The 15,161-nt window shown below is 37.3% G+C and overlaps 2 protein-coding genes across 2 annotated transcripts; both read right to left on the bottom strand.

The window, feature by feature from the left end:
• Nucleotides 1-204: 204 nt before the first annotated feature.
• LOC127192221 (olfactory receptor 52A5-like) lies at nt 205-1,155 on the bottom strand. The gene has a single exon (XM_051149543.1). It carries the CDS (start codon nt 1,153-1,155, stop codon nt 205-207), a length of 951 nt encoding a protein of 316 aa, XP_051005500.1.
• Nucleotides 1,156-10,417: 9,262 nt separating this feature from the next.
• On the bottom strand, nt 10,418-11,383 carry LOC127192222 (olfactory receptor 52Z1P-like). The gene has a single exon (XM_051149544.1). It carries the CDS (start codon nt 11,381-11,383, stop codon nt 10,418-10,420), a length of 966 nt encoding a protein of 321 aa, XP_051005501.1.
• Nucleotides 11,384-15,161: the final 3,778 nt, after the last annotated feature.

Genomic DNA, 15,161 nt, shown 5'->3' on the forward strand with positions numbered 1-15,161 from the left:
TAAGTCACAATGTCTGTGAATTATCTTACTCTGTGTGACTCAAAAACATTGTATTGAACTTAACACATACTTCTATAAATTATGAATATTTGGAATTCATATGCTTTAGCACATATTTATATTTGAGGAAGTTAATAAACTTTAAGTCATTTGAGTTGGGAATTAGAAACAACATAACATTTTAGCTGAGGGAGTCACTAACAGTCACAGACGTTTCTTGGAGAAAAACATTTTCAGGACTTGGTCACGGATTTGTTTAGTTTTAATACCATAGACAATGGGGTTAAGAAAAGGTGGGACTAACAGGTAAAGATCTGACAGGAGGATATGTACATAGGGAGGTATGTGAGCCCCAAACCTGTGTGTGAAGAAAGAGAAGAAGCCTAGGAGGTAGAACTGTAGGAAGACACAGATGTGAGCAATGCAGGTATTGAAGGCTTTAAATCGAGCCTCCTTCTGGGGCAGCTGGAAGACAGTGATGAAGATTCTCACATATGAGAAGGTAATGAAGACTATATCAAACCCTAGGATAGCAAAGGCTACAAGGAGACCACATATTTTGTTGATTCTGATGTCTTCAGCTGCCAATTTCACAATGGCCATGTGTTCACAGTAAGAGTGGGAGATAATGGTAGTTCGGTAGTACTTAAGGCGGCATTTGATGAGCAGTATGGATGGAGATACAAGAATGAAAGCCCTGAGTAAAACACCAGCTGCAAGGCAAGTCATGAGTTGTGGAGAGAAGATGGTGGCATGTCTCAGGGGGTTGCAGATGGCCACATAGCGATCCAGAGCCATGGCTAGGAGGATGCCTGATTCTGTTGCCTGGAATGAGTGGATGAGTTCCATTTGTAGCAAGCAAGCATCAAAGGAAATCTGTGGCATATGAAACCAGAAGATGCCCAACATTTTGGGAAGGATACATGTGCTAAGGGCAATGTCTGTGATTGCCAAGATGGCCAAGAAAATGTACATGGGTATATGGAGGCTCTTTTCGCTTTTGACGATAACTAAAATGAGAGAGTTTCCAATCACAGCGATGATGTACATGACACAGAATGGGATCCCAATCCAGCACTGCACTGACTCCAGGCCAGGGATCCCAACTAATGTTAATACAGAAGGCATGAAGACAGAGCCATTGAACTTGCGCATGATGGGCTCAATAGAATTATGTTAGCAGAATTTGTGCTTCAACTTCTGCTCCACACTAAGACTAATTATAAGAGAAATTAATTCAATAGGAAAATGTAATCTATATGTTAGTAGTATATCATCAGCTCTTTATTATCTTAACTACTCCTCTCCAATTTTGTCTCCCACAAAGGATTTTTAAAATGATCTGTTGGCTCTAAATTTATCATTATAATAATTGTTTTGAATAAGTGAAGTCAAATTTTCTTTGTACATTTTTTCTGCTCCAAGAACACTGGAATATTTTTTTCTTATTTATCTGTTGTCTATGCATCACTATGGACTTCCCAGTGCAGTTCATAGAATGAAGATATTATATGATCTCACATCTCCCTGTAGTAGACCCAGACAGTACACCAGAGTGGGAAAATTCTCAGTCTTCTCAAATGAAGGCTCTTTTTCCTGGAACACTCAGGTCTATAGCTCAACTGCTGGCATCTCAGGTAGACTCTTTATTAAAGGCTCACTGGAGCTGCACTCAAGCACGCTTTTAAATTTTTCAGTGCCTTTCTAAACCCAATAATTTATTTTTCACATCTTACCAACCCTGTGAGAATGTTTAACAATGAATAGTTTATCAACTTCAAGGAAGAGCAAACACATTTACATGACATGAGATAAAAATATAATGGGCCTGACTATTAAACTTATATTATTTGTGAAATATTCTAAATTCTCTGAATGCAAAACAGAGGAATTGTGGAGAAGCTTATCATGTTAAACTCAAAGGCCAACTTGGGCATGTCTGTACAATGGACTGCAACTTAGAAATGAATAGAAATAAAGTTCTAGTTATTGCTAACACAGAGGTGAACACTGAAGACAAGGAAGTCGGTAGGCTATTAGCTTCTGTTTTCACTTCTATTTCTCCCACCAAGGTACAGAACCTCAAGTGCCTAGACTTACCTGGAGCCATGTGATGAGACACACACAGCCACAGTGTCTGATCTGATAGTTCAGTCAGAGAAGCATGAGAGTTTTATACGATTCTGTCTCTGTGGAACTGAGTTTTTTTTTTTCTAGTCCCTAGTGCATCTGAAGGTCATTCTATAACTAACTTGAAGAAAGAAGCAGAGCTCCATGTGGCCTGATGGTGCAGAGCTACCTATTATTTGTGAAGTACTAGGTTTATTTCCAGCAGTGAATAACAGAAACAAAGAGAAAGTGTTTGATGAGCTACTTACCTTAATAATTAACAGGTGCTGTTTGTCAGATTATTGTTCTTTCTCCAACTTCTCCATCCCTTTGGATCACAGAACTAAAATTACCCTTATTTTGAAAACTAATGATAAGACAAGGTCTCTTGATGACAAAATCGAATGCAAGCACTTATTTTCAAAATAACAACTTGAAAGTGAAAATAAAAGCACCTTGAGTATGTCATACTTTTTTGATTTTTTAAATGCACTGAGTCATGGTTTAACATGTTGAACAGTTTTCAGAGAGATGGGGCACAATGTCCTTTATGGAAGTCCTTCTACTGACTAAATTACAAAGGGCATTGTGTGTCCCAGAGCTAACAGAACTTCTGCTTGTCCTTGCTGAAACTGTTGTGTGTGGAGGTAAAGTCTGTCCACACCCTAGGGTGTCCACACTCATTTGAGGACAAATGAGTCAACTACACTAAGAAAGAAACAAGACATTTTAAATGTGACTCTGGTACAATCAATAGGAATTTGTTTTCAGACCAATAAATGGGGCTGAGCTTAGGAGGTGAGTGTACTTGAGAATTTCAGTCAACTTTCAGCACCTGAAAGTCTTCCATTTGAACCTGGGTGACCCGAGGCCCTTCTGTATTTAAGCTGGTGGTTTTTTTTAAATAAGAACAGCCTCCATGGGTTCGTGTATTTGAATGCTTAATCATAAGGAGCGACACTGTTTGAGAAGCATCAGAACTATTAGGAAGTGTCACTGGGAGTGAGCTTTGAGGCTTCACCAGCCTGTGCCAAGCCCAGTGTCTCTCTTGGTGCTGGGGTTAGGATGTCATTCTCAGTTATTGCTCCAGTGTCATGCATGTTGCCATGCCGCAGCATGATTCCCTTCATGTTGCTCATGGACTTTCCATCTGAAACTGTAAGCACAGCCCAAATTAAATATTTCTCTTTACCAGGGTTGCCTTGGTCATGATGTCTCTTAACAGCAATAACTAAGACATAACACACCAGTACTGCAATTTTGAAGGCAAGGAAGGACTTAACAATTCTGTGTCTTCTTCCCACTTTGAGTTGGTGACACTTTTGGTGGCCTGAAATCAGCCATCTCTGGACCTGGTGCTGCCACAGTGAGTAAGGGGATCACTACCAAGAGCTGGGCATGAGGGTGCTGGCCCATCACACAAGGAGTTGCAAAAGGATCCACAATAAATAAAATGAAATATTTTAATGGGAAGCAAGAAAATATCTTTTGAAACTGAGGATGAAGGGTGTGCAGACTTTTCTACACTGTTACTAATACACAGAATGAAAACAGAGTTACTGAATGGCACTCAAGACAGGTTTGAACATTCCTAATTGTGTGAGCCTCAAGAAACCATCGTACTACAGAATGAATAGGAAGAAAGTTACCTGATGCCAGTTGTTTAAGAGCCCTTAGAACAAGGGAGAAATGTGTTTTAGAGATTATGATACTGAACACTTCTGACAGTGAGTTGTAAAGTGTGATTGCTTCTATAAGCATTTAGTGAAATATAGAACACTATATAATAAATAAGAAAGAAGGGCAATTGTCAGAAGACACCAATATTGCCCACCTTGTCCCAGAGAAAACTAACACTACCCAAGTGATCTTTAAATACACAGTAAAAATAGACTTATAATTACTTTTACAAGGCATAACTTATTAAATGCATCAAGGGAGAACACATATGAGTGGGTGATATCAAAAAAATGTTTAAACAATAAATAGTGAATCAGTGTTTCATATTATTAATACAATTTTTTACTTGACTAAATGAAAAAAGAGGAATCATATGGCTTAGCCAGAGACCTGCCAGTTACACTCAAGAGTTGAATTGGGTATTTCTACTTTCAAAGACAAAAGGAGAATCATTCAGCCATGAAAAAAGATACAGTTTTCATTAATTCTAATACACAGATGACTTCTCAAGGCCAGTACCTCCAAGCAGAGATTTGTTCCAAAATCGTGTTGTGATGTTTCATAATAACCTGGAGTATGTTTTTGAAAGATATCTCATTCCTGCAAGCCTCTGCCTCATGCCGGGACATGAACGTAGTGAGGAGAAGGCAGAGGGCAAGGACGACAAGGAGGAGGAGGGGTGCGTTACACACATGGACTGAGGGATGCCTAGGTCACTAGGAAAGATTATGAAAACCAGTACCTTTTTAAAAATATTCACCTCTATTTATAAATGTGCTAAATACATAGGAGTTGGTACTGACACAGAAGATGGTGGTTTTATAAGATGCACGTCTTTTCCATATTTGACCACCTCCCCTTGGTGGGGAGCCCAGGGGGAACTGAAAGAAACAATAGACAGGCAACCAAGATGAGACTTGATAGCCTGTGACCATAAAGTCGGGGAGGAGATCCCCCCTCAGTCACCAACCTATGGGAGGGGAATAAGATGGGTGTGGGAAGGAGGGGGGAGGAAAGGGTGGATACAAGTGATGGGATAACAGTTGAGTTGTAATCTGAATGGACATCTTTCCTTAACAAAATCTAATGTTCTATAAATGTAGGCACTTCCTACCAAGTAGAGACTTGATACCCTATGAGCATATACAGGGGGAAGGAGGTCCCCCTCAGTCACAGTCATAGAGGAGGGGAGTAAGGGGAAAATGGGAGGGAGGGAGGAGTGGGAGGATACTAGGGAGGGGATAACCATTTATATGTAATATGAATAAATTAATAAATTTTAAAAAATAAAATAAAAAGGGTAGGCACTTCCTTCTATTTAAAAATATTTGTCTCTTTTTTTAAAAAACTGTGTTGATATATTCAATTAAATATGGAGTAAATATGCACTTATCCTAAAGTGTCTTGCTCTATGACGAATATGACTCAACTTTGCTACCATATGGTCTTGATAGCATAACAAAGGCATTCTCATAAATTCCAATCTCAGTCATTAGTTTAGATTAATTATATACCATGTTTCTAACAAGCTATCTGATAACCACTGTTTGAATTTAAACTTCAAAAATGTGTTAATTGAGAGCTTAGGAGATGGCTCAGGTAACACAGATGATTTTTACCAAACCTGATGACTTGACTTCTGTCCCTGGGGCCCATGGTGGAAAATGATAATGACTGCTCACAAGTTGCCTCCTAACCTCCATAGATGTGTGTGTGTGTGTGTGTGTGTGTGTGTGTGTGTGTGTGCACATATTCGCACACACCAAAGAAATAAATTTACTGTTTTATGTGTGTTATACTTTATATACATTTTTTCTTTTTTAAAATTTTATTAATTTATTAATATTACATCTCAATGGTTGTCCCCCTCCCTTCTATCCTCTGATTCCTCCCTTACTCCCATTTTCTCCTTACTCCCCTCCCCTATGACTGTGACTGATGGGGACTTCCTCCCCCTGTATATGCTCATAGGCTATAAAGTATCTTCGTGGTAGCCTGCTACATTTTAAAAAGAATTGCCATTGCAATAGAATAAACAAATGCTGCATTTGTTTTAGGTATTTGTTATTGTTATTTAGAATTAGACATTTTTATAATTTACTTTACTATGAGTAGCTGCTATTATATAACTTTTTTGTTTTTTATTTTTATTTTTCACATATACATTTATATTATTACACATATATACAATGAACTACCTACAGCAAGAAAAACCACAAAACAATCATGATTATATAAATGTTACATTCACAGTGTTTTGGCTAATTGTATTTGGCAGCATTGAAGAAAACATCTTCCCTTATTAGTGCATCTAAAAGTCTGAGTGTCAATCAGTATCTATCATATCTCATCATTATCAACTTTAAGGATCTATATATATCTAAAAACATTTTTATATTATCAGGTGAAACTTATCTCCCCTGCTTCCTGTCACCTGATTCTGTCTTCATCAGCAAATTTACCTGAAATCAAATGTATGTTTATCATTATTATTGTTGCCAAATTATATGACATTCATGAAAAGTGTTGATCCATATTATGTTTGTGAGCTACCTTATTCACTAAACTTTTGAAAAATGTGACATTACAATTGACACCACCAAAAACAAAGGATAATAATAATAAAATTATACATCAACCATTAAATAACCTGAAAGAAATAGATACCATTTTTAACCTACTAAAACCTAGTAATGAACTGTAAAACCAGAACAGACAAGAAAAAGGGAAACTGATTCAGTAACATAAAGATATAAAGTCTCCCATTAAATCAACAAATGATGGGTGGATGGATAATTACATAGATAGACAGACAGACGGACAGATTAGAGCTGCTTATGATAGTTCACATCTGTGTTCTCAACAGTTGAAAGATGAAGATGACCATGACTTTATGGAAAACATGGATCACAGAATGAGATCTTTTCTCAATAAAAAAATCAACAAAAATACAAGAATAAATAAAATAAATAAATAAATTCAGAACTAGATGTCTTAACTTCAATGTTAAGTAGTACCAAACACTTAAATACCAATTCTTTTCAAACTTTTTTTTAACTGAAACCTAAATGTTTTTATTTTCATTCATCAATAAAAACATGTGAAGTAAGTAGAATAATTGCATTATATATTCTATTACATTTGGTGTTTATGCAAGATTTGATGATTCACAGGCTCACAATGAAAAGGCTCTTCCTTATATCTTTTCCTTATGCTTTGTTTAATTACAGAGATTTTTGTGACAGCACATTTGTGAAAAATTGCTATTTTCCCCATTAAAAATTGTGCAGAAACTTAACAAAATCTTGCTGACCTTAGAGTCTAGGCTGTTGGTGTTCTGTTCAGGAAGTTGTCTCTTGTGTCAATTAGTTCAAGGATCTTCCCCAATTTTTCTTCTAACAGATTTAGTATCTCTGGTTTTATGTTGAGGTCTTTAATCTACTCGGACTTGAGTTTTGTGCATGGTGATAAATATGGATCTACTTGCATTTGTCTATATGTAGACATCCAGTTAGACCAGCACCATTTGTTGAAGATGTTATGCCTTTTCCATTGTATAGATTGGGATCTTTGTAAAAAATCAAGTCTCCATAGATGTGTGGTTTTATTTCTGGTTCTTTGATTAGATTCCATTGATCAAGCAGCCTATTGCTATGCCAGTACCATGCTGTTTTTACTATGGTTGCTCTATAGTACAGCTTGAGATCATATATATACATATACATATACATATATATACGTATATATATAAATATATATGAAGAGGAGAATTGATCATTCAAGGTCCTTAAAAAATTTGTCGGTATTTTGATAGGTACATTTACACTATGGAATACTACTCAGCTATTAAAATGAGGAAATCTTGAAATTTGCAGGCAAATGGATGGAGCTAGAATTTATCATCCTGAGTGAATTAAGACCCCGAAAGATACACATAGTATATACTCACTTATAATTGGACACTAGCCCAATAGAGATGTCCTCTGAGAGTCTTCATTCAGTGGGGGATTGGGACAGATGCTTGGACTTCCTATTGGGACTCCATGTGAGAGAAGTATGGGACAATGGGGAAATAGTCGGATCCAGAGCATCTAGGAAGCCTACAAGATGACCATTAAGTCTGATGGATCTGGACCCAGAGGAGTCTGCTAAAACTATTGTACCAACAAAGGACAGTGCATGCAGTAAACCTAGACCACTATTCAGATCTAGCTAATGGACACCGCATTCTCCACAGTTCTGGAAAGCAGAGGAGACTGACTCTGACATAAACTCTGGTGCCCCATATGTGACCACTTCTCCTTGGTGGGGAGGCCTCATGGCACTCAGAGGAAGCAGAAGCAGACTGACTGGATGAGACCTGATAGGTTGTGATGATAAGGTAGGGGAGGAGGTCCCCTCTGTCACAGGCCGAGGGGAGGGGAATAGGATAAAAGAGGGAGGGAGGAGGCAATGGGAAGATACAAGTGAGGGGATAACAATTGGGATGTATTCTGAATAAATTGTTTAAATAAAATTTTAAAAGAAGCTTAAGAAATAAGTCAAAGTAGAAAAGATATGTAACATATTCATTTTTCAAGACCAAGGAAACAAAGACAAAGCAAGAAAATATATTTACAGAACAATATCCTTGTGCATATATATATAGCCATGCTCAGCAAGACACTAACAACCACCATGAAGGGACACATTAAGACAATAGCATTCTATGGCAAAGAGGGACTTATACATGCGATATAAAGATGAATCAATGTTCATACATGAACTAATGTACTTTATCATCAAAATCATAAATACACTCATACACTCTCATTAATACATGTGAAAGTTAATTTTATGAAATGAAACACCTTTCATGATGGCATCTCTTAACAGATTGGATAAATAGGAAAAATGTCCCAACCAAAATAAATATCATATGAGACAACCCCCTAAACAATATTATTCTCAATATCATAATGTTAAAAATTCACCTTTGGGCAAGATGTGATAGCACACACCTTTAATCCCAGCACAGCAGAGGCAGGTGGATCTTTATGAATTTGAGATCAGCCTAGTCTACATGGAGAGTTTCAGGCAGTCCACGACTATATAGCAAGATCTTGTCCAAAAGAAAAAGGCCTTTCCTTGAATTTCAGAAAGAAGATAAGCGAGAACAGGAAGACTTTAAAAGCCAGATATTGGCTAGAATTCTTGGGAAATGGTATCTTCTGGACATGAAAAAGACCTTGCATTTGTGAACTCGTAGTAGCTGTGGTCGCCTGCACAAGTTGCACAGAGGATCTAGCCAAACAACTCTCCAACATCGATAGCAGCAGCGGTTCTTGTGACCTCATCCGCCTTGAGGAGGTCTTGGCAGGTTATGGCCACTGAGGGAAGAAAAGTTGGGTTTCTTCAGCAGTGTGGCCCACAGTACATTCTTTATGGTTAAAGTTATTTCTCTTCTTTCCTCTCACAAGACAAATAGTACATACAAGGTCTTTCTCAGCTTCTTAAAGCACTTGTTATGTGTGAGTCGGTGTAAATGTATGAAAATGTTTGTGCATACTTAGATAAATAGCTATATTATATAAATAGGATAGTTACAAACTCTAAACTGAGTACAAATGTTAAAAAGCACACTTCTAACTTCTAAATGTTATTGCTTTGTCTTTTTCTTTTTAACTAGGAGTTATTGTTTAATAAACTTCTTTAGGTTTTAACAGAAAAAAAGAAGAAAATATTTTAGCAAGTTCAATTATTGTATAACTAGAAAACAAGTTCACACACATGTATTTTGTCTGATTACAGTTTTTCAGTGTTTCTCCATGAGTATTCCAATGAAACTTCTGCTGAGTTTCTTTTTTAACTATTAGGCATAGGATTTTCCAGTCATTTACACTTGTGTAGCCTCTGTTGACACCAGGATACCCCCTAATGTCTTAGAACTAAAATCTCCAACACATAGGTGCAAAATCATCCTTTAGAAAATTCAAGTGATACTGAGAGCTAACTTTATCTTGTAAACATATTTATCTCATTATTGGAAAATTATTAAATGTATATAATATCTCTTGGGGCAAAGAGAGACAGATCTCCCTGAGACCCTGTATCAAAAGAAAAAAAGAATAGACCTCATGAAATATCAGAGAATCTAAAAATGAAGGATGTTAGAGTTACTAACTTAACACAAGAATTAAGGGTTGGCAAAATTAACAGTAACACAAATGCTTCTTGCTATTGCCCCATGCACCTGCTGATGGGCACAGAAACGCTTTACATGTCAGCAGAAAGTGAGATACTTTGTAATATGGCCAAAATACAATGTAATAATTCTCAGAGGATTAAGAAAAATAGTTTTAAGATACACAATAGCTTTCCATTTCCATTTCTTTTCTCTACATAAGAAATTGTATTCTTTGCAGTTGTCTATATATAACTATAAAATAATTTGAAAAACAGATTAATAAGAAGTCACAAAGATTTTTCTCACAATCTCTGGGTTATTAGATAATGTATTATGTGAATGTTATCAGTTTGGAAGTGAAGCGCTCTAGATAAATTTCATTTATTCATCTTTCTCACAGAGCTGAGATTTTAAGAGAGAGCTTTATTTGGGAGCATGCAACCTTTAACATCGGTTGTCACTTTAACAACATGTACTCGCTGAGGAGAAGAGGAAAACCGCACGATCTTGGATTTGCTTGGTCTTCACCCCATAAATGATGGGGTTAAGCATCGGGGGTACCACCACATAGAGGTTGGCCACTAGGATGTGGATGTGGCGAGGGATAGTTTTGCCTCCAAAGCGATGGGCAAAAAATGAAAAGAACGCAGGTGTGTAGAACATAAGAATGACACAGATGTGGGAGCCGCATGTGTTAAGGGCCTTATACCTGGCTGCCCAGGAAGGGATCTGAAAAACAGTGCGAAGGATCATGGTGTAGGAAACAATGATGAGTATTATATCCAGCCCTGTAGACAGGAGGGCCATGGTCAGGCCATAGATGATGTTGACAGTAATATTGTCACATGCCAATCTGGCGATGCCCATGTGCTCACAGTATGAATGGGGGATTATGTTCCTCCCACAGTACAAAAGCCGATATACCAGGAAGATGAATGGAGCACAGATACAAAAGCTTCGGACCACAGCCGCCGTGCCAATCTTGCCAATGACTGAGGAAGTGAGGATGGTGGTGTATCTCAGTGGGTAGCAGATGGCCACATAGCGGTCAAATGCCATGGCTAGAAGAATAGCAGACTCTGCCACAAAAATGAAGTGTATGAAAAACATTTGGGACACACAGCTACCAAAGGATATACTCCTGGAATGGAACCAGAAGATGGCCAGCATCTTGGGAGCTGTAGCTGTGGAGAGCAGAAGATCTGCTAAGGCCAGCATGGAGAGGAAAAAATACATGGGCTCATGGAGACTACGTTCAGTCACTATCAGGAAGATGAGGAGAACATTGCCTATGACAGCCACAATGTACATAGAACAGATGGGGATGGCTATCCAGGGATGCAGATCTTCCAGTCCTGGGATTCCAATCAGAATATACCACACATCCTGTGGACCAGTGTGATTATGAAAGGAAGAGACCACCATCATTGTCTACACAATTCCAGGTTCTTCACAAGCACTACAAGGTTATAGATTGAGGAGGAGTATAGCAAAAGCTGGATGATATCTGTTCATATTCTTCCCCATTATTTGCATCTGTATGAAAAACATTAAGAGAATTAACTAGCCTAAGCATGCACACCTTTGATCAGCAACTAATTATTGCATCTTGAAAGAAATAGTTATCATTTAGTAATTATTTAACATGTATTTTAGCACATTACATATATATAAATATATATATGCTTATTAAATCCTTATAATGGTCTACTAGAATGGTCTCTATGTTGACCTGTAAAAATTCACACTATTATTCACATGGACAGAAAATGAAGGCCCAGTAAGGACTGTGCCTCTTTCCATGGAACTCACTGAATCAAAAACTCTGCCAGAAAAAAAAGTAAGATATCTGAACCTCATCATCACGGGCTACGGTATGTCAACATAAAACTAGACACAGAATATGTACACCATCAAGTTTCTCCCTCATCATATCTCTGAAGAAAATATATATGAGCTTAAGATGTGTTGTGCATGAAATAAAGTTTGATAAGGTACATTGCAGGCATTCTAGCATAATATGCGCTCTTCTGTGCCGAGTGATCAAGGAGATGATTATAAGCCTTGTATTAGCCATCAGGGTCACAAAGTGAAGTAAGTGTGCTCTGTCTGCCTACTTCACCTCAGCCCCAAATTTTAGGAGATTTTAAATGTCTGAACTATTTGCAACCCTAGAGTTTACTGAGATCTGAAATGAACAAGCCTACTATGTAGCTAAAAACATATTATACTAAAGTCTCCTTAAATCATTATCGATAATTAAACAATACCTTCAAATTATCAAGTACAGCGCAGAAGCAAATGATGATAGGTATAGGTCAGATAAATCAGTAAAAAATGCACAGTTCTTTAATAAAAAGAAGAAAGGTCGATTGCTGATTACATGTTTTAAATGAAGGCATAGAAGGAACAGCCAATACATTACCAGACTAAGGTACCAAGGAGGATGTGTGTGTGTGTGTGTGTGTGTGTGTGTGTGTGTGTGTGTGTGTGTACATGTATGTGTAGATAAAACAGCATAGACATCAATATAAAATTAGTAATTGATAGAAACAGCGCCAATGTTCTCCCAGTCCCTTTCTCCAACAAAAGGTGGCAAAATATTTTATCCCCCAAATGACATGTGGACTTACAAAATAGTTATCTTAGTCTACTGAATAGAGAACAACCTTTGCCAGTTTTCCATCTAACAGGGAAATTAATACTATAAATATATGAAGGGCTCAACAACTAAATATGAAAAAAGAAAATAGGCAGCGATGAACAGGAGAAAAAGGGCAATGTTTGAATAAATATTTAACAATCTTAGCCATCAAGACTATACAAAGGAAAACTGCTTTGAGATTCCACTGCAGCTCAGTCAGAAAATTGAAATTATGGCTGTCAGGGAAATGAATGCAAGTGAATTCTATTACTACATTAACCAAAATAAGAGAGACTCAGAAAGAAAAATATCGCATGTTTTCTGTTGTAATATGTGGAATGTCAGTTTAAATTTACATATGGATGTGTACACGCATATGTACATATAATTCATCAAAGTGGAGTTAGTGTTATGAGAGAGGTGGAAGTGATATAAAATAGCAGAAATGGTGCTGGAAAAGTTTGTGGAATATCTATGTCATGAATGTATGGGGAAACTTTTGGCAAGAAAAGGGCCGGACCAGATGTGGGGGGAGCAGAGGATCGGGGAGGAGTGTGGAGATGCTAAGTATAATAATATAGATGGAACTACACATAATGATACCAATACTCAGAACAAAATATGATGATATTGCTGCATGAATAATTAAAATGAAGCAACATGTGACATTAGGGCACTCTTAAAATTAGCAACATTAAAAATAAAAATAATTGTTTAATTAAACAAATTTAACTTTCTGGACTTCAGATTAAATTTGTTTATACCATACCCGCACAACTAAGATGCATTATCTTATGCTGGCTATAACAATCTATAGTCTAAAAATCATTACTTAATATTATAGTATCCAGTGGTGAAAGCATTGGTTTAAATTAGACAGCTATTGCAATCAGTGTAAGAACTTAGTCACATTCAGAGTTAACATCTCCAAGTTTCAGTTCTTTAATAGGCAACAGCGCTGGTACCTGATATTATAATACTCAGTATATCTTTGGATATATTCGTGCATTAATTCTTGCACAAATAAGCAGTGTCTTTATTAATTTTTTAAACAATTGAGCTTTATTTTAACCACTAGGAATTTATTGTGCCTATATTCAGATCCTATTAGAAAAAAGTCCATTGTATAAGTACAATATATAAAGGGGGAAATCTTGTCTTGTGACTAAATTACTCAGAATAAAAAAGAATTACACCACAGTTGTAGATCAACATTACAAGAGTTAAGTCTTGGATCCTATGGGTCAGAACTGCAGAATTCATGACTTCAATTTCTCCTGCCATATGTTACAACCTTCCTTTGAGCATAGCAGTGTACTTACTTGTTTCTCTTTGAACTCTGAAAACATTTAACAGGTTAGGAGAAAGGGCAAAAGCAAGGAGATTCCCAGAGCCTAAACAACAAATCTGGACCATTTACTTATACCTCTTTTTAGTTATCTCTTGGGGCCTAGATGTTTAGCCCAAGAGAATTGAATTGTATCTTACCATAGGAGACTTGCCTAGCTGGCTCTTCTGAAAACTTCCATGTCATCTTCCCCTTCTCAGTCTGAGAAATATTTTCTCTGGTTAGCAATCCCAGGCAGTAAAATTAGCACATGTTCAAGTTTTCTACGCATGTCAGAGACTTGTAATAACCATATCCTGTTCCCTGGAGGCATCTATAAAAACAGGTCTCTAAGAACAGTGCAGGGAAGAAGTGCGAATGGGTTTTAGCAGCCACTATAATGAGTCCTGTTTTTTTAATCATATGTTCCTCCAAATATTAAGGCTCTATGCCCTTCGTTCTGTTCCCTAAGTCATATGATAGGATTAGCCAGGGTTGACGGGTCTAAAAATGCAAAAAGATAGCATAGAAATACCTTCTGGCATTGGAATGAGATTTTATTATTTTAATTTCTTTAAGACACTAACTTTTATTTTTGTAAAGTACGTGTCTAAATGTGAGTCTGGGTTACATAGAGACTAGAGGCATCAGTTCAGCTAAAGGCTTTGAGCTGCAATTATAAGGCTACTGTGGATGCTTGGAACTGAACTTTAGCCATCTCATTAACCCAGTTACCTAGCTTTCTTATAAAGCCCAAGACCACCTGCTTAAGGATGAACCCGCTGTGGCCTAGGACCTCTTGCATCAGTTACTCGTCAAGGCAGTTTTCCAGTGCCATGTCCACAGGCCAGTCTCACCTAGGCGATTCCTCAGTTGAGACTTTCTTCTTTGATGACTCTAAGCTGCTCCAGCTTGACAGTTAAAGCTAAGTTACTGCATCACAGCCCTTCTAAGGTAATTTCTCTAAAGAGCCTGCTGCTTATCGGTAGGGGGCAGAAGTGTTCCATTGATTTCCTTTTTTCTTTTTCCTCCTTTCTTCAAGGATGCCTGAAGCAAGTATGCTTCTAAATGTGGTCAGGTCTACCAGGGTTGGCATGGCTGAGCACATAGATAAGAGCCCCATATAGGGTTTTTCCAAAGTACTGGGGACCTAAAGGTTCCAGATATGCTGATATCAGACAGAACAGTTTACCACAAACTTAAAGAACTTGCAAATACCAGTGTACATGAATTTT

Source organism: Acomys russatus, chromosome 7 (genome assembly GCF_903995435.1).
Source record: "Acomys russatus chromosome 7, mAcoRus1.1, whole genome shotgun sequence".
Taxonomy (NCBI): domain Eukaryota; kingdom Metazoa; phylum Chordata; class Mammalia; order Rodentia; family Muridae; genus Acomys; species Acomys russatus.

Bases quoted from the DNA above. Each gene is read 5' to 3' on its own strand.
- LOC127192221 (XM_051149543.1), bottom strand. From the start codon at position 1,155: ATGCGCAAGTTCAATGGCTCTGTCTTCATGCCTTCTGTATTAACATTA.
- LOC127192222 (XM_051149544.1), bottom strand. From the start codon at position 11,383: ATGATGGTGGTCTCTTCCTTTCATAATCACACTGGTCCACAGGATGTG.